This window comes from Ascaphus truei, chromosome 9 (assembly GCF_040206685.1).
Source record: "Ascaphus truei isolate aAscTru1 chromosome 9, aAscTru1.hap1, whole genome shotgun sequence".
Taxonomy (NCBI): Eukaryota; Metazoa; Chordata; class Amphibia; order Anura; family Ascaphidae; genus Ascaphus; species Ascaphus truei.
In genome coordinates this window covers 52,376,954-52,403,343 of record NC_134491.1, presented here as the reverse complement: position 1 = coordinate 52,403,343, position 26,390 = coordinate 52,376,954, and the positions used below count along the sequence as shown (strand labels likewise).

Here is a 26,390-nt window from a genome sequence, read left to right as displayed (position 1 = left end):
ATTACTACTATTTTGATTTGAAAAAAAAATAATTTGAATGCTATTTCAGCTTCTGAGTGCTTGTTATGAGAAACGGTAGAAAGGAAAGAGTTGTGGATTTGAGGAATAATGAATGCATTCACGCACTGGTTTAAACGTTTTTTTTTTAAAGATGAAAACATAATTAGACAAATTGCTAGCATATGTGGCCTGGTCCACGTATAATGTTTATTGATGTAATAAAACAATACAGTTAGTGTTAGATCCAACCACAAACAGCAAAAAGGATAAATGAAAAACAGTTTGCACAATTTGTAAAGTACAATCACACTGAGCAGATGTTTGAAGTTTAACAACTATTTTACTCCTAAATAAAAAAAGTTTCTAAAAATATTTCATAGTAATTGAATTTTATATGAAAAAATAAAGATGTTAATAGCGACAAAGTGCATGAAATCAAATACCAAGCAATGCAATGATGAACTATGCAATTCTGCTAGCAACGCGTGATCTTTTAGTCTGCTGGAAATATCTGTACCACACAGGGTTAGCAGAACAGCTATATTTAATTTCCATTTTTCACAATTAGCATGGATGCTTACAACTACAAGCAGGTTTTTTTTTCTGAGCTGTAATATAGACTACATACTTTGCAAGGGTTCCCCTTTCCAAAAGAGAATGTTTCACAAAATTATCCTAATCTTTCCAGTTTATACCCATCGTAAAACCAAGTGTAAATAGTTGTTTTTAAACTCTGCTGTAGTCATTACTTAGCATTAACAGTTTATATATCACAATATAACTAAAGGATATACTTCAGGCCTTACATGATTTGAGACAATACCTACAAAAAAAAACAAAAAAGTTTATAAACTTGTTTTATATTGCATGAAGAACTGCTGGTATTTTTTTGTTTTCTTAAGAAAATATATATTGTGCGATTGTGACTACAATGCACCGCTGGCAAAGCATTGCTTACTGTGCAGGAAAGAATACATAACGCAAACAGCTCATGATGTGGCTCCACTGCACATCCATATAACATCCGATGGAATCACAATGAAAGGGGTGACTGGACTTCTTTTGGAAGTACTTTGTCACAGATTTCTTAAGCAAAAATAAAACGGATGGTGTGTGGGTGTGTGGATGTATCTGGGTATATGCTGCTTGAGTGTTTTTATGTAACAAATGTTAAAAAGACAGACAAGGAAAATATAAACGGATCAATAAGGAGCTAACTGAAATAGTGCGGTATTGTAGACAGGCTTGTAAAATCAGATCTAGAAAATATAAATACACTGCTTTGGGTGATGGAGATTCACCAGTGTCCAAATGTTCAACAAATATGAGATCAGTTAGCTTGATCGAGAGCTCTGAGCAATTCTTCACCCTGTAGCAGGTTTCTGTTTCCTTGTATGGGTGCATTCACTTCACAATCATAACCAGTCAGCTGTGGAAGTCCCCTGCCATTCAATGTCTGGCCAAGCAATCGACTTGCCATATCTACAGGTTAGAAAAGGTATATCAGTGGAAAAGTAGTATCGTGTATTTATATATACAGTTTACATATTTATGAATACAATTCCAAACCGACTAATCATTACTCCAACAATTACATTAGACATTTTATGTATGATGTTATAATTTCTCTTATGTCACATACACACGAATTGCATGGTGATAGAATACTGCTCGCCCGGATACAAATACCATGTTAGAAAACGGGGAAGACTGCTCATCTCATACTTATCATTGTCTACTTTGGGGAGGAAGGTATATCAAAATAGGGATATCAAACAAAAAAAGACTTAAAAAAATAAATATATATATATATATATATATATATATATATATATATATATATATATAATAATAATTAGGCCTTGACTGAATAGCAGTCGAGTTAAAACTGGCATAAAAACCATTCTTCATCCATATAGGTAATAATTTGGTCATCTAAAGAAAAATACACAAACCATGTGATGTTCCGAGAAAAGGTGTGTGCAGAGATCATTTACAGCAACCCAAGCTGCTCTTTAATTTTAATTTTCACCTAACAAGCACAACACCCCCCCCCCCCCCCCCCGATATTTTGGGATTTGGGGATCCCCGGGCGTCGGGGCGGCTACAGAACAGCAATATCAAGCGGGCTCGCTGCTTTAAACTAGCATTGCAAATTACATTTTTATTTAGACATTTATATTGTCGCTTTAAAAATCATATCAGATGATTTAGATGCTTTAGACTGCAGGGGTGAGCAAACTTTTTATGCAGAGCCTCCCTTTTCATCCATAACATTTCTCGGGCCCCCCCATGCTGATGTAATCAAAATCACATGGGAAAAAAAACCTTTATTAAACTGTATACAATGTAAATACAAATATGTCTAAATACATATTTCAACAGCTTGCGCTTGCAAAATAAGGGTGCGTCCATGCTGCCGCTGAGAGCGGTGACATCACCAACTCTCCAAGCATGAGCACAGGGTGTCCTGCATAATTTTGCAAGCATGGATCGGGGCTATTTTTGTGTGTGTTTGTGTGTGGCTGTGTGGTTGTGTATTGACTGCTGCTGAGCGCGCTTCAATGTCAATTTTGTTTGTCTCCCCAAGCGGCTTGGGAGAGCGTACGTGCACAAAGGCAATACTTTTGGGGGGCCATTCATCCACCTCTTTGCTACCTCCCTTCCCTCTCCCGCCCCCCTCCCCCCCCTTTTTTTCCTTCCCCTCCCTGCTCTTTGGCTTGCTATCCCCAGTGTCATCCAAACTCCTACCAGTATTATTTATTTTTTCTTGTTTTCAATGTTGTGTTTTCACTGTTTTTTTTACATTATTTCTGTACATTCATAGTGTGATTGATATAGTGGCAGCCTACCCTTTCACTTGCAGAGGATCTCTGCGCTCATCACACTATACTTCTGCTTTAAAAATCAGCATGGATGGAATGCAAGTATTTAACTAAAGTTTTACATGTAAGACACACACACACACACACACACACACTTTAATAAGAAAAACACTTGCCTGTTGACAATAAGAGGATTGTTCTTTGCTCTGCACCACTTGGTCTGTCTGACTCACACCCTTTTACACGCTTCCACGAGAGAGGCGAGTTAGGGCCCGGATCAACATTTGTTTGGAATAAGGTTCCCTAAAATTGAAAAGACATTTAAAAATACTTTACATTCTTGAAAAATTAGACTTGTTCTAGAACAGGGGTGGCCAACCCTAGTCCTCAAGGGCCACCAACAAGTCAGGTTTTCAGGATATCCCTGCTTCAGCACAGGTGGCTCATTTCAGTGGTCTTAGCCACCTGTGCAGAAGCAGGGATATCCTTAAAACCTGACCTGCTGGGGGCCCTTGAGGACTGGAGTTGCCCACCCCTGTTCTAGAAGCAAATAGGTAGGGGGGAAAAGTGTAACTGAACGGCAATATTTAATATTTGTACAGGTGGTTTGTTTGGTGAGACTGTCTTGTTTAACAGAAATGTTTGCCTGAAGATACTACAGTATACAAGAAAGAGGAGTATGTAGCATGCATGTAACTGAGGTTCACATACAACTAAAGTTTGAACCGTGCAGAACATTCTAACCATGTTCAAATTCTGAATATGTTATTTTACAAGCTGCCAGCAATATATTTACCGTAAAATACACTAATATTATAAAAATACCACGTGTATCGTTTCATATATGAAATAAGTCAATCAGTGCAACAATCCTTCACAATTGCAGACATGTCTGAATTAGGACAGAACATTTAGAATGGTTTGAGGGTGCTAAAGACCGATAAATGTTAAAAAAAAAAAAAAAAAAAAGTAATTGAAGCTTTTACACTTACAATTCCCACTGCTTGAAAAAGGGAGCCGTCGTGTTCCATCTTGCGTTTTCTCTGGGCATTCTGTAACACCATCATCTTTGGATTCAATTCCTCATCTAAAACTGTAGTTCTGCAAACCAAATATAATGCTAGAGGTTGTAAAGACATACATTTAGTATTACCTTGTAACTTACAATTTCAAGGCAAGCCCTCCAGGTAGCAAGAAGACGCCATGCATTAACATTGTACAGACAGCCCTCGCCAGTATGAACGCTTCCTCTGTGTTTAAGCACTTTATAAACAAAACAAAAAAAAGGGGGGTTGAAGTTATCTATAACAATTTCTTAAAATGTAAATACCTTTTATTTGATTGAACCGATATAAAGTTTGGAGTTCCTGGACGAGATCTCTCTGCCTTTTCCAACTCTGCATTGCCTGTTCGCACTGGAGAACTTGTGCGACTTTGGTTCCCATCATACGGTGATGCTGGAGCACTGTGTACATCTTTCATCTTGTGCAGAGGTGACTGGACAATACTGGTCTTTATGTCACTTATGGCTTCTATTGTTATTGGTTTAAAGTCAGCGGAAGGTGGGGTGTGACGTTGTGGAAACAGACTGCTCGTGCTTCCCATGTTTTGGGGGTTTGCAGAATCACTCTCTAAAGATGAAAGTTGATCAAAGGAACACAACTGGAAATCGTCCATTGGGATGTAGGGAGCCAGCATTTCCAAATCTAGATCTGTTTCCTGGAATAAAACCGTAAATCTTTAACGTGTACACAGTCTGGACGAAGATTATGAAATGGGTGTGGATTATGAATTGGTAAATAAATGTTACTGCAGTTACAAGCTTAACTCTTAGTACATCAAGTTCAAAAGTGATGTAGGTATACACCAAATTATGGTTGTAACATTAAAGACCAGCACAGTCATTTGAAATTGAAAAGATTGTTGGAGGGACTACATTACATGTTTCATTGAATGTTTGAAGACATTGGGAAATCCTAAATCAGAACACGTAGTTAGGGAACAGTGTGCAATGATTAAAATGATGTGGTCATGATAATTACAGTAAAGTTTTTACTACATAATGTCTGTCCCCCAACAGTACCAGTTTCGTCACATTAGTTTTTTTACATTAAGATATTTGTGCGTCACTATTTGAAGTATGTGCAAATAAGATATTGAAGTAAAGTTGCATACCCGAGTAGAAAATGGAGCCTTTGCTTCTGTATCTATCGCAAAAAGTTTCTCAACCAAATCAAGCTTGAATTCACTCGAGATTTCATTATCGACATCAAAGCAATACTCCACAGGAGTACTTGGCTACAGGGATTAAACAAAAGGTTTATCAGAAAAAGAAATGGATACATATGTTCTTTATGTTTAATGCTACTGTAGCACAATGTGGGACCCTCCGGCACCGGGCATGTTATGTACTTGGCTTTGCAGAGAAGCAATAAATAAGAACACAATATTCTGCGTTTTTCCTCCACAATCATTCCTGATACAAAAGTGGCAGTCTTACCTCAGTTGAGCTCTGGCTGGTGCTGACGTCTGAAGGACTGGCTGGGTTTGAAAGCTGGGGAATGGTAAAAGCAAGCCGTTCTTTGCTTGACTCCATCTTTATAACAACTTCCCTGTTCAATGCAGGATCTGCATTACTGCGCAAAGGTTTTTCAGAGGCAGGCAGAGGAGACGCCTCCATACTTTCTAACTTGTCGCTGGTTGAGTGCAGCATTACATCCTTGTACAATGGATCATCAAACTGCTGGTCAGACTCTATCAAAAGAAATTTACATGTTGATGTACATTAGTTACAATATAAGTGCAATAACCAGTAGTAAGTAACCCTCCTGTAATTTATAAACTATATATTAGATATTCACCATTAGAGCTGAAGTCCAATGAAATAATTTCATCTCCAGCATCTGGTGCTAGAACGGTCAATGACTCTGGTTCCTTCTTCAGTTTGTCAAACAAGCTCTCTGTCTTTTCCTCAGAATCCAGCTTTGTAAAAATTGCAGTCATTTTCATGTCGGGAGAGTCAACCGGTTTCAGATTGCACTCTGTCTGTCCAAGGGACAAAATCAAATCTTTCTCCACAACACCACTGTCAAGAAAATAAGAAAAATGAATGGTCATGTTTTGACATCCTATAGTAGTAACATTGCATCAATAAAAGTGCTGGGTTTTTTACATGTATAGAAAGCAGGGGGTCCCTGCAGCTGAACCGCATTCGTTTTCAGCTCCGGAGAGCCCATAGTTACCCGGATACTTGCCAGGAAAGGTGAAGACGGTAGCATTCCCTCCAGGGGGAACAAAATGGAGGTTTAAAAATATCTCCCATGACGCGGGTCAATAGGAAGCAGCAACGTCATTCTGTGCCACTTTCTATTCGCCCTTGTGATGTGTGGGAATTAAAACTCTAGGAAATTCCAGTAGCACCTTCTCTGGTACCTCGGGAACAGGTTCCCGAAGCTGAATTAACGCAGTTCACCTTCAGGAGACCCTCTGCTTCTTATACATGTTCCTCTAACAAACATTGTGTGAATATTGCAGTAATTTCAGATCTTAAAAATCGAGGAAAACACCCATTAACAGAGTGCTTTTCTCTCCAGAACCCAAACACATTTTCAAACCGACTCCCACTCCCGAAAGAAAAGGATTACAAAGTGTAAAAAATAAGTGTGGATTGGTAATTCAATACTCTACCAAGGGGGGGGGCAACCCCTCTCCTCAAGGGCCAGCAACAGATCAGGTTTTCAGGATATCCCTGCTTCAGCACAGGTGGCTCAGTCAAAGACAGCCACCTCTGCTGAAGCGGGGATATCCTGAAAACCTGACCTGTTGGTGGCCCTTGAGGACTATTAAAAAATGGTACAGTTTGTGGAAGTCGGCCATTGTCTGTGCAGTGTTTGATTTCAGTCGGTATAAAAAACATTTACTGGCAAGAACCTGTTAAAGCTTACCTCAAGACATAATTTACACAAACGACACACTGTGGCTGGGAGTTCTTAGTGTTGTAAATAACAGTCGCTTGTGTTTCAACCCAGACATAGCCACCTTGTTTCGCAAGCATTCTGTACTGTCCTGTGGTCACCTGCCCTTTTGTGAACACTGCAGGTAAAAAATAAATAAATACAAAATCAACACACTTTACTGCTACAGTCAACATTGATAGCATGTCATGTATTACCACTTCCAACTAGTATATATATATATATATATATATATATGTATATATATATATATTTTTTTTAATATGTTTTTTCAACAAAATTACCTAAATCTTGAAGTGAATAGAAATGCTACTCAATGAAAAGGAATTTCTGCCAAATATTTTTGGAGGGTTTTTTCTGTACAAGAAGTTGTATACAGTATTACCAAAGCTCCACGTGGTGGGAGTCTTCACTTGCTTTTAGAGCTACAATTCTATTTAAATGTGTTGGCTTAAAAACAAATCTACTTAAAATGGTTTAGCTGCATCTGTGTTAAACAGCTTTGTAATTGTAAAATAAAATACATTACAACTTTTAAAATAACTTAATGTACCACGACTCAAAACAGTTAACATAGTCTTATTATATGAAGGTGCCAAATCTTTATATCACTTACTGTCATGATGAGTTTTGGTCAGATGATCAGAGTCGAGGGCATGATAATATTCATAGACTGAACGGCCCAAAAGTTCGTCATATTCATATCCCATTAACTCTGTAATTCTTAAAATGAATATAGAGCAGGATTAGATTTTATTCAATGTAAATATTTTAGAAGTGCTATATTATTTAGTTCTATACATTGAGAGAAGCCAAATCAGCAAGGATAGTTATTTTAAGAAAGTTTCCTTCTCACCAAGAACAGATAAAAAGCTCTAACTTACTGATTCATTTGAAAATGGAGCCACTCAACACTACTGTAGCTGGCAGCTTATTTAAAAGGAGATCTGAATAAGAATAGATTTGTTTTGCTCCAAGACAAATTAGCCAAAAGGTGGCAGTGTTGCATTGAGAAAAAAATATTTTTTTTTTCAACTTCGTTTTTCAAATTTAAACTGAGAAATATAAAATTAGAAATGGACAAACATACCTTTCATCGCAATATGAAAATTTCATGTCCAGACTGTGGCGACTGAGGAACGTTTTACTGTCCAGTGGAAACTCGATATTAGATGGATGTGGGATAGGTTCACAGATCAGCACCATGCATGTCATAGGTGGCTTTTTGTATCCACACCGGTTCTGACTATTACAGGTGTCATATACACGCATGTGTCCTGTGCAGTGGAGAACCTGCGCATAGAACAAGTCATTTACGCACTATTTTAATATCGAAGTGTCCATGACTTAGAACAATGAAAGATATATGCATACATGTGTCTCAAAGACAACACAAGTATTGTAGTCAGGCAACCGAATGGGACTATAATGAAAAACATTACCTTAAAAGGACATAGGTTTGTATAGATTGCATAAGAATTAATAAAATTCTTCTTACTACATGGCAATGGAGCAGGCAAAAAGCTAAATGAAATCACTTAAGCATATATCTGATATTTATTTACCTCACTATAAAAAAAAGCTCCAGATACAGTAGCAAACATGCTTTTATTGCAACCATTTTACCAACAAGAGAGATCACTGGCGATTAATTAGATTAAATATAAAAATATATTATTTACTGCAATGTAATTCTCTCACAAAATCTGATATGACAAGTAATTTTGCGAGAAAATTACATTAAATAAAAAACATTTTTTATTTTTTACTGCGATCTAGTCAAGCGCCAGTGATAGAGACTCCTGGTGATCCATTCATTGTCCATGCCAGTATATCAGTGTGAACAGTTCTTTTGTAGATGCAGCTGCAAGATTTTTTAAATATATACCACATATACTCAGCAGAGTTTAACAGGTTTATATGTATCCTGTGCAGGTTTGTAAAGAGATACATATTGACAAGTCCTGGTGTAACTACTAGTTGCATATGCCAGCACGATTTATACGTTAGTAAAGAGGGATTCATTACCTTCCACGTTGCAGACTTTATATTCACGGTTCTTCCGCGGCTCGTCAGTGTGCACTTCATCCGGAGGAAGAAGCTCCGTTCTGTCATTTGGTCTTTAGCCTTTTTTGCTGAGCCTTTAAAAAGGAGTTAAACACTAATCAGTTGTATTACTAATAAGTAACAATATTTAGCATCAGAAAACTCAAGTGTGTACTTCACAGTGAATAATAAATAGCACAACATAATTACGCAAGTGTTATCTCCCTACTACAACCCAGAGTAAATATTGGCAACTAAAAGTGCAACAAAGGACAAAAAGCCTCACTCAGTGCTACATCCATGACAAATTATAGTTAAATACTTATCTGTTTATCTTCTCATAAGCAAGGGTTCAATTCTTTAGCCAAATTATTTTAAGCCTACAACCACGTCACGGTGTGGCCCCTTCTGTAGGTCCCAAGATAAGTATTTAACGATATAATTTGTCATGCACTGGGCCTTTTTGTCTTTTGTTGTATACATGAGATCACAATCCCAGTAGCACTCCTTTTTGACACAAATATATATGATGTGGTGAGTTTGGGTTCGCTTACAGGGGCTGTGGGTGCAAATAAAAAGAGAGTGGTCTGATGTGGATAATGCGCTTTACTAGCGCAAAACACGTAAGAGGACTGCTCCTATTCATCTACTGATGTGTGACTCCTTCACGAGAATAAATCCCAAGTTTTAATCAGCATTTTTTACTGGTTCCCGTTTCTTTGAGCTTTCTCTACCTGGTTGCTTGGCTTCTCGGGATTAAAACTTAATTACAGAATAGGTTTCAAAACATTCACTTTGTTTTTATTGTACTGAAATCTTATTTGTAGTCCACTCGTCACACTGTCTCATCGCTCATTCATTGCCCCCAAAAGATCATGCCTGAACTCATTTTCTCTTTGCCTCGGATGGAATTTACCCTGCAGGATTACATGTTCCAGGTGCCCTGCAGGATTACATATTCCCTATTCTATTCAGGCTCAGCCTGTTTTTCACATTACTGCTCCCTTGCCTATTGTTAATTGGGTAAAAATTCTGACCATTAAATAGCACAATGATAATGACATATTAAATAACCATAAAATATATATATTAATGACCATTAAATAACACAATGCTTTAATGATAACAATGCTTGACATAATGGGCAGTCTCGCTTTGAATCCTGAAAGTTTGAACACAAGGCTATCTATCATCTTTCTGCTTCACACAAACCATCCCTCCTGATAAGTGAAAGAGGAAAAAACCCTGAGCTAAGGTTATTTGTAAAATGAGCATTACAATATGTAACCAAAGCAATAATAATAAATCAGTAACAGGTTGAAAATTAAAAGCAGCACAATAGAATAGGCTGGTAAGTGTAATGACTATTCAAAACGTGCTTTTTGTTAACGTCTACTGCAGGGTGGCCAACTCCAGTGCTCAAGGGCCACCAACAGGTCAGGTTTTAAGGATACCCCTGCTTCAGCAGAGATGGCTCAATCCTGAAGCAGATATATCCTGAAAACCTGACCTAACTGCATTTGCTGCAGGGATTCAAACAGAAGTTTGCTTCATAGTTATTTTTAATGCTTTGAGAGATTAACATGTATAACGGTTCTGCCAGCCACACAAATTATTCTAATGAAAAACTCTAAATGTTACACAATAAAATAACTTTTTTTAGTTTTGATTGCTACAGTTTATTTTAAAAAGTGGATTTTCAAAGAAGTTAATATATTACAAATACTTGCCATTTCTATAGATTAACATCTCCCTTAGCTCCTCGTGATCACATGGGTGAGTGAAATCAAACACGCTGTGTCCAGTGAGCTCAAACTGTAAGCAAAAATAAATGTGTTACATACATACTGAATATACACACACACACACACACACACACACACACACACACACACACACACACACACACACACACACACACACACACACACACACAAACTTGTCATACCTGTGTAAGTCCCATGCACTTATTGACATTTTCAGACAGATAAATCATGTCCCCTTCCTCTGTGAGAACCAAGACAAACCCTTCCAGAGCTTTCATATAAAAGCCGTTCAACTGTTTATCCAATTCAGATTCCGCATCCAGGTCACCTGAAAAAGGATATTTTTAGTCCGTTTATTTGTTAACCATCCATGGAACATTTAAAAACAATGTGGAAAGTTAGTGGCTAGAGTTCAAGACATTGGTTTAAATAACTGGATGTCGCTTCAGAAGAGGTTCCACACATCTTCATATTCCAAAGGCCATACACAATCCTGATATCTCCCCCTCGCTTCGGTACAAATATAGGCTAGAACTTTGGCCAAAGCCTTCTTATTTTTACCATTGTATATTGTGTTCTCTTTTTGGTTTCTTTGCATCATTTCCTTTAATTTAGCCTGTGCACCACCACGTCCGTTTTGTAGTTTGCTTAGCTCAATCTAACCCTTTCCATGCCATAGAGGCCTTCAGTGCATTATACAGGAAGGGGTATTTTTAAAAAAATGCATTTTCTTAATAATTTCAGGTTTTTTCTCTTCCAGTAACACATTCCTTTCCCCAGAGTCACTAACCGTGTTAGTCCTTTGACTCAATGTTTCTTGAAAGTATGCTTTTCTGCGTTTCTCTCCCCAATCTCCATCCCACTGCAGTGATCACAAACATGGAGTAGGCAGGACTTCCCTTTCACTCACCAGCATCAATGGCTTTCCTCATGCGCAAATAACTGATGGTGAGCCTCATGATGGAGGCTTTATCAAGATGAGAGCTCACATTGTGAGGCAGAGGCAGCTGATGGGAAAGTTCATAAAAAACCTCAGACTCTTTACCCCTCCGACATCGTGCAGCATCTCTGGATTTTTCCTTCCTGCGCTCTGAGGTAACCCTGCAATTACATTAGATATAATAAGCAGGAGGTTTTAAAGAGAATAGGAATGCAAACCCATTATACTTTATATCTGCAATAAACATTTTACAAGCAGCCATAGTTGGATGGATTCTAATACTGTCACCTGTCTGTCTCAGTGTGCAAACACATTATTAATATTAGAGGCATGAGATCCACCACAACTCAAATAGCAGTGAGAAGAAACTAGCCACCACACAACAGGTTGACATGAATTCATGTAAAAGGCCTCCACTGTCTTTCAAATAAAGGAACACACACACACACACTTGTTAAAGCAGCAATTCAAGCAATATCCTACATGTGTGGTTTTTAAATACATTTTTAATGTTTCTAATGTAGGAAGCATTTCCAAAGTGACAGCCCCCTTCCCCTTCTGATAGGCTCTGGCTCTTGAGCCCCACCCTCTCTCTAGCAGTGAACCAATTGTATCTAGTAACTGCCCAGTCAATCATATTCCAGGAACTATATTGCCCAGAATGCTGTGCAAGAACTGAATGAAATAACCCTGAGCAAGCGATTGATTACAGGAGAACGGATTGATCTGCAGCTTAGCTAATCACATGTCAGTGTGCAGATTGTATTGATGCACATATTGAATCGGAAATATATATATACAGCTGGGCCCCGCTTCTCGGCGATCCGCTGAAACGGCGGCACTGAGAAGGGGGCCGCCATGTTGGTTTGTAAATTGCGCATGCGCAGAACGGGCGGGTGCGCCCGGCGCACATGCGCAGACCGCAGACCTACCATAGGTTGCACATGCGCAGAATGGCAAAAATGCCGGTTTGCGCATGCGCAGAAGTGAAAATCGCCGTATCTGCTTTCCGGCGATTATTACTACACGGCGGGCCTCTGGAACGGAACCCGCCGTATACCTGAGGCCCTTGCTGTATATTTTTTTGTTGTTATTTGTTTTGTTTTTTTTTGTAAACGGCAGCTTGAACTGCAGTTTAAATTTATATATTTTCCAAAACTGTAAAATACTGAAGAGAATTAAATAGGAGGAGTCCGTTTTGGAAACGGTCACAGGTTGGCATACCCTATTTATATTAAAAAGAGATGCAGGGTTTCTAGGATGGATGCAGTTTTAAATGTTTGTACTAATTAGTATGATGATAGCTCATCCAGACATTACTAAAACATTTTCGCACAAGGAAAAACTGGTGAACAGTGTTCATTTATTTAGGTCTTCAAAGGCAGTCAGCATTTGAAATAACTAAACCACTGTAAAATGTCGTCACACACACACACACAAAAAAAATAGTTCGACTTAAATTTAAAAATTCCTTTTTGTTGAATAGATTAGTGACAGTTTTCAGAGGTTTTTTTCCTCCTTTAAATTCATGAAAAATTAATCCGGTTTTAAAAGTGAGTGGGAGAAGAGAGAGGTTGGGAGGGAGAAGAGAGAGGTTGGGAGGGAGAAGAGAGAGGTTGGGAGGGAGAAGAGAGAGGTTGGGAGGGAGAAGAGAGAGGAGAGAAAACCTATTGTTGAGCTGTTACTATCCATAAGAGTAAGGAGGTAGGAATCTGTCATATGGAATAGTGGAAGTATCCAAGCCTGCAGCATATTGAAAGCCCCCCAATTATCCCTCAGGTTTCCGCTTCTAGGAGCAACAGCAAAAATTATTCTCACTCGGAGCTCAAACGTGAAATGCTTGTAGCAAAGAAGGAAATGGCTCATGGCAGTGGTGTTCCCAAAGAAACAAAAAAACCTGAGGAATCGGAATGGACTTCATGTTAGAATTGTAGTTGGGCCAAGAAAAGCAAGCACAAAATGCACAGTAAAACCTATTCAATATGCACTACTACATTATTCCTTCAAAACTGCATTATTCCTGACAACAATGAACTAATTCAGAATAAGTTTAGATAATAGTTCACGCAGATTAGCACAGTAATAAATGCTTTATTGCAAGCGACTGTCCAGCGGAACGCAGTACAGAGTATTTTTATTTGGCCGTCTGTCGGTTTCCTTTAAAAAGCTGATTAGAAGAAATCACATGACCATTTGAGAAACATCCTGTGCAGACCCCACCTGAGAGCAAAATTAGCAAACAAATGGAGACAGACACTTTATATTCCCATACACTGGCCCGCAAACATTCAATGGGACAGCACATTACTGTAGTACTAAAATGATTCCCAATACCATTTAGATCACAAATGGCTCTAGAACACATAAAAGGGCATTACATCAATAATGCATGAGAGCCCCAATATCTTGTGAAATTACCCGAGTCAACTAAAAGCGGAGGAGAAAACCTTGAAAATCGAGTCACAAAGCTACAAATCTACTTTAAGTTATATTCTCTCTACAAATAAGTGACTGTCCTATAGAAGAGCAATTTGATGTTCTTTATACATGTTATTTTTACAAACGTGGAAATGTTAATGGAGAACATCGCAATAATAGATGCCCTGTCTAGCAATATATTCTTTTTTGCTTCTAATCTCACTTGGGTTTTCTGGTTATTTACACTACCTAAATCTATTTAAATCACTGCAGCATTGCTAAATATACCAAAAGCAATCTTCTCATTATAACATCTCTCTCTCAAAAAAAAAAGTAATCTTACACTTTTAAAACATATCCCTGACTGATCAGCTTGTTTTTATTTTTAAGGGTATCAAATCTAAGCAAAGTAAGTTATAACAAACAGTACAGTATTGTTCTTTACAACTTTCGGTATATTAACTGCTTCACTGCCAGTGAACGAGTAAACAAAACTATTAATGTTGTTACGTCGGCAGAAAAGTGGTTAAAAGTACTTTCCAGATGTATGTTAAATTGGGTACACTATTACCTCCAAAAATAAAAAATGAACACTTTATGCTCCAGAACACGAATGCCACAGACATTTCACCTATAGAATTGCATACACACATACATACTTGATGTACATAACCACATACTTGATGTACATAACCAAGATGGTTTTAAAAAGCATTTAAACCAAAATTAGAGACCTGTCATTTCAAACCCAATTTATGGAAACTGCAATCCTCTCCCACCTAAACTAGAGTCTCAAGTCGGGTAAGCAAGCATACATTACCTTTTCAAGTTTTGATCAAGACAACTAGAAGTTTAAATGACCTGAGCCAATATAAAGTGTTTATAGTCTTCATACTAACAAATTGTACAATTTTAGTGCTTTAGATAAGGGGCGCGCAAACTTATTTTGCTGTGCTCCCCCTGACTTGCTCCCTCCGTTCGTTCCTGCACGCAACCCCCCCCCTTTACTTCGTGCGGGGTCGAATCACGTGATGCTGCGTTACCAAGGCAACCGTGATGTCACATGACCCATTGCCATGGTCATGCGTCCAGAAGCCGGCTGAACATCAGTAAGTAGAGGTTGCTTAGGCCTTGCGCGTCCCCTGGCATTTAATTTAAATGCTCCGGGGGAAGAGCGCGGGAACTCTGCAACCACCCGCACGCCCCCCCCCCAGTTTGTGACCGGTGCTTTAGTTACAATGCAGTTAAAATTGCATGTCTATTTCCCAAACTCATAATTGGCATATGCACGAGATAGTTTCATTATATCAAAATGGCACATTTTGTAATAAAGCTTTGATATGAATCCCTGTTTGCATATGCCCAAGGTATCATTTGCATTTTCTTGTATTCTAGGGGGACATTTGAAAAAGGATTAGAAATAGTGTTACAAAATTGTAGATAAGGAACAATTCTGATACTGTAATTCTGAGGCCCACCTTAATTCCTTCTGCGAGTTCTACAATTTGTTGTTGGACGTCTTCTGAATTTGAGGCAAAAATGACAAAATGTCGCTAAATCTTAGGAGACACGTATTTACGGTTTATTTTTATTTCTTTTTTCCCCCCAGTTCAATATGAGCACTTAAAGGAATGCTAGGAAAAGCATTGATAACATGGTGCACCTCGCACTTCCTTGCTAATTCTCATCTTGCTTGTAGCTTGATATAGTCTAATGCAGGGGTGCGCAAACTTTTTTTTGTCTGCGCCCCCCTGCCTGCTCTCCCCCCCCTTACCTTGTCTTCTGCGTTTCTGAAGTCCCTACGTCATTTGACGCTGCGTTGCCATGGTGACGTATCGCCAGAAGCGGCCGGAGACCCGGTAAGGGAACTTACAGGCCTTGCACGCTCCTCAAATTTTATTGAAATGCTTTGGGGAAAGAGCGCGTAGTCTCCGTAAGTGCCGCCCCCCCAGAAAATGTCACGCCCGCCAGTTTGCACACGACTGGTCTAATGGTTAATGTAGCACTCGTAAAATGTTCTGTATAATATTAATGTACGCTTCAGCATTTTGACTTCTTATTGCATTTAACAAATGGCTGAAACAGAACCACATTCTATTTGTAATCTTTTAATCTTAAAGCAGAGAGGTAGATCTCCTTAAATTACTTCTTGTACAGCTAGGATGTTGTCCCTCATGTTATATCCACTGTAAAATCCTGCTTGCTAGACTGGGCAAAGTCCGTGGTCTGTTGGAGGCGATTAATTTCTTTGTAAAAATATCTCGTAAGAAATTGTACTTCGGCTGATTGGTCTGAAGTTCTGAAAGACTTCTTGTCTCCTTTCTTGTGGATGAGGATAACTACGGTATTGCTTCATTGGTCTGAAATTTCCCAGTTCAACCAACAAGATCTCATCTTCCCCAGCTTCTTTCAGAATTTCAGTTGTAATTCCATTTTCCTTGTGGCACTCCCAATCTTCATAGATGTTTTTGCTTTTGACACTTCTGGAAGGGCATATTGAACATTGGGAGTTTTCTCTTGCTCTTCATCTACTTTTAATCTGTGTTCTTGTGCATTTTTTTGTACAAGTCCTCAACTCTCTTTATAAGTGCAATCGGTTATTGCTGATCCATCATTTTGTTTAAGTGCAATGTTTGCTTTCCCAGTTATAAATTACTGCTTTACCCCTTTCTGCAATCTTCATTATATCACAATTCCATTTTTCATCTCCAGTTACATTCATGCAGATAATCTTACACAGCTGTGTTTATTCAATTTTTGTTCTTTTATCTTGGGATTGCTTGATTTTCAGTGTCTCATTTTAGATTTTCTTGTCTTGTTTTAGTTAGCGATTCCCAACTGTATTGCATAACACGACAAAAAAAACATTTCTTAAAAGCACTCCAATCAGCATTCCTTACTAGCAATGATCAATCAATGGCATTTCACAAAGTGAAAAAGTTTGAAAGCAACAAATCACGTCGTCTTTATTTCATGAATTCACAGTTTGAATCATACATCCTAAGTGGTTGAAAGGTTCTAGACACTTTTTATATCATATTTGTAACCGCTTAACCCAAACACCATCCCTTAAATTATTTTGTACTCATTTTATGCAGGTCATGAAATACATGATAACTGGCTCAAACCTGACAATGAAAAAATAGATGCACTCACAATGACTTTCACATAACTAATATGGGTGCTCTGCAAACTTTAGTAAGTGGAGGGCTATCAGAACGAAGCGGAACAAAAACAGGCACTGCAGCACAATTAAGTGAGGGTTTATTTAAAGGATCAATGTTTTGGTCATACCTTGGGCCTTTGTCAAGTCCACTGGAGTGCCTGGTTTTGTTCTGGTTCGTTCAAACATTTACGTGGCATTTCCCTGCTTTATAATTTCAAGGAAAAGTGAATGCCTAAAATGCTCATGTGTGAATAAAAAACAAAAAAACATTACATACCCAACAGAAATTTAATTCTGACCAAGATCCCTTTGGAGAAAATCTTAACCGAGTTCCTGCTGCAGAATGTGTGCTGGATGATAGTACTATCTTGCTTGTAGCTTGATAAAGTCTAATGCAGGGGTGCGCAAACTTTTTTTTGTCTGCGCCCCCCTGCCTGCTCTCCCCCCTTACCTTGTCTTCTGCGTTTCTGAAGTCCCTACGTCATTTGACGCTGCATTGCCATGGTGACGTATCGCCAGAAGCGGCCTGAGACCCGGTAAGGGAACGTACAGGCCTTGCACGCTCCTCAAATTTTATTGAAATGCTTTGGGGAAAGAGCACGTAGTCTCCGTAAGTGCCGCCCCCCCAGAAAATGTCACGCCCCCCAGTTTGCACACGACTGGTCTAATGGTTAATGTAGCACTCGTAAAATGGAGGATAGTACTCAGTGACCTTTGCTTGAAATGATCTCACAAGACAAGTTTTAGAACAGCTTCATAACACTGTAGCTCAGTTCGCTTCCCGTCACTATAGGATAGACTAGAAATGGGCAACACCAGTCCTCAGGGGCCAACAACAGGTCTGGTTTTCAGTATACAAAGTCAGAATAGAACAATGGTGCTCAAAGTGCTGTGTGTGTGCTTCTGAAGGGAGGGAGACACTGGGTATTAAGGTATTGTGCATTGGTATACTCAGTCCATAATGATGGGGGTGGGGGCACCAGGAAGCCCTGAAGATTAGGGAAGTTGTCCTAGGACACCCTCCTTCACCTCATTGGGATAGCCCCTTAAGAGTACTCACAGTCTGTTCACCTCCAGAGTCTCCCTTCCAATGCGTGCTGCTATGTAAACGAATTCCAGAGATGTAGGTGTGTAGCGCACAGCATCCAGCAGAGAACAGGTCTGGCAAAAACTTTTCTTTATTGGCAAGGCATTAAAAAGAGGGGCACAACCCTTCAACGCGTTTCGTGCAAAGCACTTTGTCAAGAAGTTCTTGACAAAGTGCTTTGCACGAAACGCGTTGAAGGGTTGCGCCCCTCTTTTTAATGCCTTGCCAATAAAGAAAAGTTTTTTGCCAGACCTGTTCTCTGCTGGATGCTGTGCGCTACACACCTACATCTCTGGTTTTCAGTATATCCTTGCTTCAGCACAGAGGGGGCGTCAATCAGTGGCTCAGTCTAAGACAGAGCCACCTACCTGTGCTGAAGCAGAGATATCATGAAAACCTGACCTGTTGGTGGCCCTTCAGCACTGGTGTTGCCCATCCCTGGGCTAGACCAAACAAGGAACCAAACTATTAAAGTATGATCATGGGAACTCAGAAAACTATTTTTCCAGTTATTGTACTAGCAGTCGAAACAAACATCTCACACTAATCCTACACGAGGGACCTATAAAAGCTGTAACCATTTTCGCAACTGAATACTGTATTAAAAAATGAAGTGGGATGCTCCTGCTGTTAAAAAAACACCAAACAAACCACCTTACATCTCCATATACATCACACACACTAGATATTATGTAAATCTGTTACATCTCCATAAAAATATTAATGATTTGCAAGACCTAATTAATATGTGTGGCATAATAAGGACAGTGCCATCATAGTTATAGGTTTCACCCCATTTTGTGCAAGACTCTTCAGTGGCTAATAGCTCTTCTGTAACAAGGATCAGGTTGAATAGCCATCACGGCTTTTACGGAAGAAGGAATTCTTCATAATTCAGTAGAACAAGTGCGCGCTGATCACCGTTTTCTTGCCCTTTCGGGGGAAGTTTTTATTTTTCTAAATCCTATGTTTCGTTTAGCAGATAATAAGCAGTTGAACTATTAAGTGTGCAGGATGTCAAAAATGGAGCTCTCCCCAGAGCCCAGTGCAATCTGAGATTACCCTGGTAGCCTCAGATAGTAGATTCAACACCATTGTTTTCTCAAGGAGGCAAGATGCTAGCATTATACAAATTAAACTCATTGGCTCCTGGGAAGGATTGCTGCTTTAAAGCTGCAGACCAAGCAATATCCTACGTGTTTTTTCCCCAGAAATCAGTTCTGTACTATGAGAAAATACTTGTAGCATTTCTTTTAAACAACTCTGAATACCATTTTGTATGTATTATAATGTAACAAGCATTTTCATTTCTATATCAACCATTTACAAAGTCCTATCCCCTTACTCTTCTGAAACGGGCTCTGGTACACCCCTTTATGAGCCCTGCCCCTCTCTAGCAGTGCACCAATTGTATTTAGTGACTGCCTGGTCACATGATCTTCCCCACAGAATTGTGCATTTTTGGTCCTCTTCTGCTGCACTGACAGCCATTTAGTGAACCCCCGAGCCGAATCTTCGTCGATCGATCACAGGAAAACAGAACAGATCGAACAGCAACTTGGCCAATTACTTATTATGTGGATTGTTTTGATGCACATATTAAATAGGGGATGGAGGGGGAGAATTAAATTAAAAAAACGACAGTTGGACTGCTGCTTTAAAAAAAGGTGCAACTTCACATAGTTGGCCAGTTGAATTTCTTAAGGGTCTCTGAATGGTTTGCCAATAATGTGTTTTCTGTACCCTTATCCCAGAGAACTTATAAAGTTAAGGGGACGTGGGAACACTGGTTGTACAACACTCACTATGCACAAGGCGACGCCACAAAAGGGAATAGCCATAGGAAAATGAAACCCCTAGAAGTCTAATTAAAATGTAAAAAATTAAAAAAACAAAACAAAGATGTCAGATTTTGGTTAACAAAAAAAAAGGGGGGGGGGGGTTATCAATATCCATGTCACTGAAGTTGGCTCACTTTAGTGTCCAAGGAGGCATTACCCCTTTAAAAAGGCTAGACAAATACTGTTGCAACATTGCTACTCAAACACAATGAAATGTTCAAAAAAAAAAAAAAAATCTACAAGAAATAAATTTAAATACCAAGACATGGAGCAAAATAAATAAAGTGTTTAAACACCGAACCAGAACACAAACTCCTAGTCATGTGGTATATGGTACATTGGCTGCTCGCCAGTCCTGTTATTTATTGGTTCAAAGCTTCATCTTTGTGACCTCTGTTCATGAGGTTGAGAAAGTTTGAGCTACAAATCTAGGTAAGAGGGAAAATACAAAGGACTGTGGAGGAGGTGTACAAGAAATACAAATGAGACCATAAGATTACTAGTGCAAAGAATGATTGCACACTGGTAACCAATAACAGCTACTTACATTTGAAAGCTGGAACATTTTAAAGCAACAAAAATTTTTTTTTATAAAGTCAAGTGACAATTGCAACATAGAAAAATAAACCAGCATGAAGAAGTTTACAAAATTCCCCCCAAAACTTAAGAGGCACAAAACTGAAGCATTTCATGACCTCTATGACATTCATGCGAACAACAAACACGCTACCGTTATTAAGCGACTCAGTTCCATGCACAAGAGAAATTTTAGCCCCACAATCCTGACAGATTGAAGCTCAACATATCGTATAATCCCCTCCTGTTTCACATTATTAATCAGGTACAGACAGATATTTTTTCCTCCTCTTTGTTAAATGTTTTACATCATTTATATCGATAGCATATATACAACCCACATATTTAATTAAACATTAGCAAGAAAAGTTAACGGAAGAAAAAAACAAATTCTACCCAAAAACACGGTGTCAGTGTGCAGTAGAAAATGCATCTTAATATTCAGGCCCTCGGGCAGTTCTCTTTTCCTTTCTGCATTACCACAGATATTTTTCTCTTACGCTTCACACTCACATCATTATATTTAAGGAGCAGTGTCGCATAGCAAAATATAAAATTAAGAGACCACTGACAGCCATTCAACATGCTCTATACCATTTTATCTCTTACATAACCTCACATGTTTAACAGCTTTGTATGTATGCATGCATTTATGTAGCTCCATTAATGTACATACTGTAGCGCTTCACAGCAGTAATACACGTGACAATCATATAAATAACAAATAACAGATCATGGGAATAAGTGCTTCAGACAAAAGTAAAATTTCTGAAGAGGAGTCCCTGCTCCGAAGAGCTTACAATCTAATTAGTAGGTAGGAAGGACATAAAGAGACAGTAGGAGGGCATTCTGGTGTGTCTGCAGGTGCCAAGCTTTATGTATCATGTGTATAGTATTAGCAACGGTGCTACACATATGCTTCTTTAAGCAAGTGTCTTAATGGTGGATAGAGATGGTTCTGGATATTGAGGGGAAGAGCATTCCAGAGGTATGGGGCAGTCAGTGAGAAAGGTTTAAGGCGGGAGAGGGCTTTAGATACAAAGGGGGTAGAGAAGACATCCTTGAGCAGAATGCAAGTCAGGATGGTGCATAGCGAGAAATTAGGGACGAGATGTAAGGAGGGAAAGGAAGAATGTAAAGCTTTAAAAGCGAGGAAATATTTGCAAATATCAGACCAAAAGTCTAGAAAAAAAAACAATACCAAATAACGACTATACAATACATCATTATTTTGTAATCCTTTTATACGGTAAATGAGAAAAGTTTGCAGCAGCAAAAGTCACCGGCTTCATACTTAGATCACAATGTTTAGGAGTCACCATTCCTTCAGAATAGAAATCACATTTTCCACTGGATCCTTTACTTGTTTAAATAGGACAAGACAAAAATATGCTTTGATTGTCACCAGCCCTTTAAGGTCTTTGTAAAATGTATTCTGAAAGCATATTTTAATCAGAGTATAGATATAGAATTCACATTTTTCTACATGTCCAATTGTCAAACATCTGGTCTATCCAAGTTCACAAGTAGGTGATTAACTATACATTTTGGCTGCCACATCCTTGAAAGCACACAAACCTCATTTGAAGAAAAAGGTGTTTTCCGCCACACAAAACAAAAACAGAAAAGCTAAAAACGTTTTTAACAAACCACCCGAACTCCTCTGCTGAGCACAGTTGCTACATTTTCGCATGTCTTTGGATTCACTCGCTTTCTACAGTATATATAGTTACTTCCCCTTCCAAAGTCAGCTCTGGTGTCATTATATTGCTCTAGATTGAGCATTGAGGTAATTGTCTTGAGGAAGAAAAGGAAACCTATGGTATATTTAAAATAAAAAGTTGTGTGCGCCCCCCATATTTTATTTTTTTCATACCACTCTTACCCAAGTCTAACTTTGTATGCAAGTTTTAAATGCATATTCTTAGTGTGCACTATAGCAATAACGAATACTGACATTTCAGTGCATGATGCTACTAAAGGGAATTCCCCATACTTGATCAAAATGATTCAAAATCTATAGGAAAAGGGCAGTGTGCAAAGAGGAACGTGAGGTTGAGAAAATATAAGCAATGTTTTTATGATAGGCACTCATACCCAGACAGGTATGTAAAGATACACAGGGACCCAGACTACCACTAATTTTTCATTTTAAGCCTAAACCCGTCACCCTTACACCAACAAAATATGAACATTCATTGCTTAAACAGATTTAGGATCTTTTGAAATCCGAAACACCATCACGTTATACAAGCATATGTAAGAGTTTATAAAATTAAGTCGTATCCTCCATTTAAAAAAAAATATTTTATAGTACAACATATTTTTAATAGCTTGGCAAATGTAGGCCCAATATACACCGTATGTTTTCTGCTTTCATTACAGCAAATTCGAAGCTGTGACCAAGGGCTGTTTCTAATTAAAACCCTAATTTAAAAAATAAAGATCAGCAGAAAGAATATTTGCTATTAATATTTATCCAAAATGCTACAGAAGCATCTAAAACTACAGAATGATTTCACAATTTAAATGGATGTCCAAGGTGAAACTTGTATAAAACACTGGGCTGCATCCAAATGGTACACACATGCCACTGACATTGTAACAATGCCATCAAGGTGCTGCCAACTTCACATTCCCAACTACTCTGCTGAGGAAACCAAGAGCGCCGTCCCGCACACCAGCCCCCCAACATCGTATCCAGAGTCCCAGGGCTAAAAGACAACCCCCCCCCCCCCCTCCACACACCAGCCCCCCAACATCGGGCTAAAAGACACCCCCCCCCCCCCAAACATCGGATCCAGAGTCCCAGGGCTAAAAGAACCCCCCTAGACACACCAGCCCCCCAACATCGGATCCAGAGTCCCAGGGCTAAAAGAACCCCCCTAGACACACCAGCCCCCCCAACATCGGATCCAGAGTCCCAGGGCTAAAAGAACCCCCCTAGACACACCAGCCCCCCCAACATCGGATCCAGAGTCCCAGGGCTAAAAGAACCCCCCTAGACACACCAGCCCCCCCCCAACATCGGATCCAGAGTCCCAGGGCTAAAAGAAGCCCCCTAGACACACCAGCCCCTCCAACATCGGATCCAGAGTCCCAGGGCTAAAAGAACCCCCCTAGACACACCAGCCCCTCCAACATCGGATCCAGAGACCCAGGGCTAAAAGAACCCCCCTAGACACGCCAGCCCCCAACATCGGATCCAGAGTCCCAGGGCTAAAAGAAGCCCCCTAGACACGCCAGCCCCCAACATCGGATTCAAAGTCCAAGAGTCCCAGGGATAAACCCCCCCAACCCCCCAAACATAATGCTACAACGAATCGTTACAACTACGAAGTCCCAGAGTGACCGGGCGGACACAGGCTGCATCTCCCCCAACAAAATGGCGACTTGTGAGAGAGGCCAGGAAGGGCACACAGACGAGATGGAGCAGGGGGTAGAGATGGAGCAGGGGGTAGAGATGGAGCAGGGGGTAGAGATGGAGCAGGGGGTAGAGATGGAGCAGGGGGTAGAGATGGAGCAGGGGTAGGGATGTAGGGGATATTAAAACACCGATGTTGTGTTAACCCCTGCAGGGCTGGCAGCGGTGCGTTGCAGGCCCATTCAGCACTGACGAGGTTAATACAGCCCGTGTGTGTGTGTGTGTGTGTTTGTGTCAGTGCTCTGGACAAGTAATGATCGCTTTGATTGAAATATGGCAGCCAGGAGAGGTGTCAAAGGGGGAATCACAGGGAGGATTGGGGGTAAGGTGTCACGGGGGTTTAGGGGAGTAGCGAGCCGGGGTCCCGGAGGAAGCCGGGGGGGGTTAGAGAGTCACGGCACCGACCTTTTCTTATCGCCGACTAGCAGTCCCTCCATGTCAGCCATAAGCGCCGGTGTGCGCGTCTCACACGGCGAGGTCTGGCGGGGTAACTGTTATAATTCCACACGGGCGGGCGAGGCTCCCCGTACCCGGGAAGTCACTGCCGGTGGGGCGGTGGTGTAGTGACGCAGAACGTTGTGTTGCCCGGTGCAGTGACGCGGCACGTTGCTGGGACGTGGCTCCCTGTCTCGCGCTCACTCCGGTTTCACCGACTGTTTTTTTTTTTTTTTTTTTTTTTGTAGCACGCAAACACTGCGCTCGCGCTGCCCCTACGTCAACGGGTGGGCGGGGCACACAGCGCGTGACGCCACAGTGTGAGGTGACGTGAGTAGTCGGGCCTCGCGATCGCCCAATGAGGGCGCGCAGAGACAAAGCGGACCGCGAGCCTCTAACCCCGCCCCCTTCCCACGCAGACGTCAGCTGATCCACAGCTGGGAGGGGAGAGGAGGCTTCCTGTGAGTGAGAGGCCCGATACAGGCAGGAGTGTGAGAGGCCCTGGTAATAATAATATAGTTTTATGCAGCGCTTTACAGAGACATTTTGCAGACACAGGTCCCTGCCACGTGGAGTTTACAATCTGTTTTTGGTGCCTGAGGCACAGGGAGATAAAGTGACTTGCCCAAGGTCACAAGGAGCTGACACCTTAAATGGAACCAGGCTCCCCTGCTTCAAACTCAGTGCCAATCAGTGTCTTTACTCACTGAGCCGCTCCGTCTGGTATAGGCAGGAGTGTGGGAGGCCCTTGTACAAGCAGGAGTGTGGGAGGCCCTGGTACAGGCAGGAGTGTGAGAGGCCCTGGTACAGGCAGGAGTGTGAGAGGCCCTGGTACAGGCAGGAGTGTGAGAGGCCCTGATACAGGCTGGAGTTTGGGAGGCCCTAGTACAGGCAGCAGGACATAAATCCTTATCCTTAATAAAGTGCTTGGTGCACGAAACATGTAGGAGGGGTTTTTGCACCTCCATTCCTCTTTTATGGATCAATAAAGAATATTTTTAAACTAGCTTTTTGACCACTCTCCTTGCTGTGCACCTTCACCTCTATGGATGCAGATTAGGAGTGTGAGAGGCCCTGGTATAGGCAGTGGGTCAGGAGTTAGAGGCCCTGGTACATGCAGCACTACAGGAGTGTGAGGCCTGGTACATGCAGCACTGCAGGAGTGTGAGGCCTGGTACAGGCAGCACGGCAGGAGTGTGAGGCCTGGTACAGGCAGCACTGCAGGAGTGTGAAGCCTGGTACAGGCAGCACTGCAGGAGTGTGAGGCCTGGTACAGGCAGCACTGCTGGAGTGTGAGGCCCTGGTACAGGCAGCAGGGCAAAGTGAGAGGCCATGGTACAGGCAGGAAGGAGTGTGAGAGGGCCTGGTACAGGCAGGAGTGTCAGGCCTGGTAAAGGCAGCGGGGCAGGAGAGTGACGCCTGGAACAGGCAGCGGGGCAGGAGTGTGAGAGGCCTGGTACAGGCAACAGGGCAGGAGTGTGAGAGGCCTTGTACAGGTAGGAAGGAGTATGAGAGAAGTCTGTATAGGCAGCACGGCAGGAGTGTGAGAGGGCCTGGTACAGGCAGCAGGGCAGGAGTGTGAGAGGGCCTGGTACAGGCAGCACGGTAGGAGTGTGAGGCCCTGGTACAGGCAGCAGAGCAGGCGAGTGAGAGGCCTCTCAATACAGGTAGCACTATACAAGAAGTGCAGGAGCCGAAGCTCCAAACACTTGTACAATATAGAAGACATTAAAGAATATTGACCGCTCAAGAAGAAGAAACCACTCGCTGTACATTATACCAGCACCTCCAAAGCCTACTGCCCTTTTTAGGCTGGGAGTATGGCTGGGCCTCTTACCGTGGGGGAAAGGCGCATGCACACCAATGGCACCGCCATCATTTACCTTGTAAAT

At 40.8% G+C, this 26,390-nt stretch overlaps 1 protein-coding gene across 3 annotated transcripts; it reads right to left on the bottom strand.

Annotated features, from left to right (window-relative positions):
• Nucleotides 1-176: 176 nt before the first annotated feature.
• On the bottom strand, nucleotides 177-24,805 carry HIF1A (hypoxia inducible factor 1 subunit alpha). Of its 3 annotated transcripts, none has more exons than XM_075614840.1 (15): nucleotides 24,469-24,805; nucleotides 11,522-11,712; nucleotides 10,794-10,939; nucleotides 10,576-10,660; nucleotides 8,828-8,940; nucleotides 7,890-8,092; nucleotides 7,416-7,522; nucleotides 6,770-6,917; nucleotides 5,687-5,910; nucleotides 5,326-5,579; nucleotides 5,001-5,123; nucleotides 4,156-4,544; nucleotides 3,818-3,926; nucleotides 3,002-3,128; nucleotides 177-1,482 (listed from the first exon to the last, which is right to left on the bottom strand). In XM_075614840.1, exons 1-15 carry the CDS (start codon nucleotides 24,507-24,509, stop codon nucleotides 1,331-1,333), a joined length of 2,412 nt encoding a protein of 803 aa, XP_075470955.1. In that variant the 5' UTR covers nucleotides 24,510-24,805; the 3' UTR covers nucleotides 177-1,330. The 3 variants fall into 3 exon arrangements, with proteins under 3 accessions (XP_075470955.1, XP_075470956.1, XP_075470957.1); XM_075614841.1 differs by lacking the exon at nucleotides 24,469-24,805 and adding an exon at nucleotides 22,218-22,237; XM_075614842.1 differs by lacking the exon at nucleotides 24,469-24,805 and adding an exon at nucleotides 15,744-15,766.
• Between the last annotated feature and the right edge of the window lie 1,585 nt (nucleotides 24,806-26,390).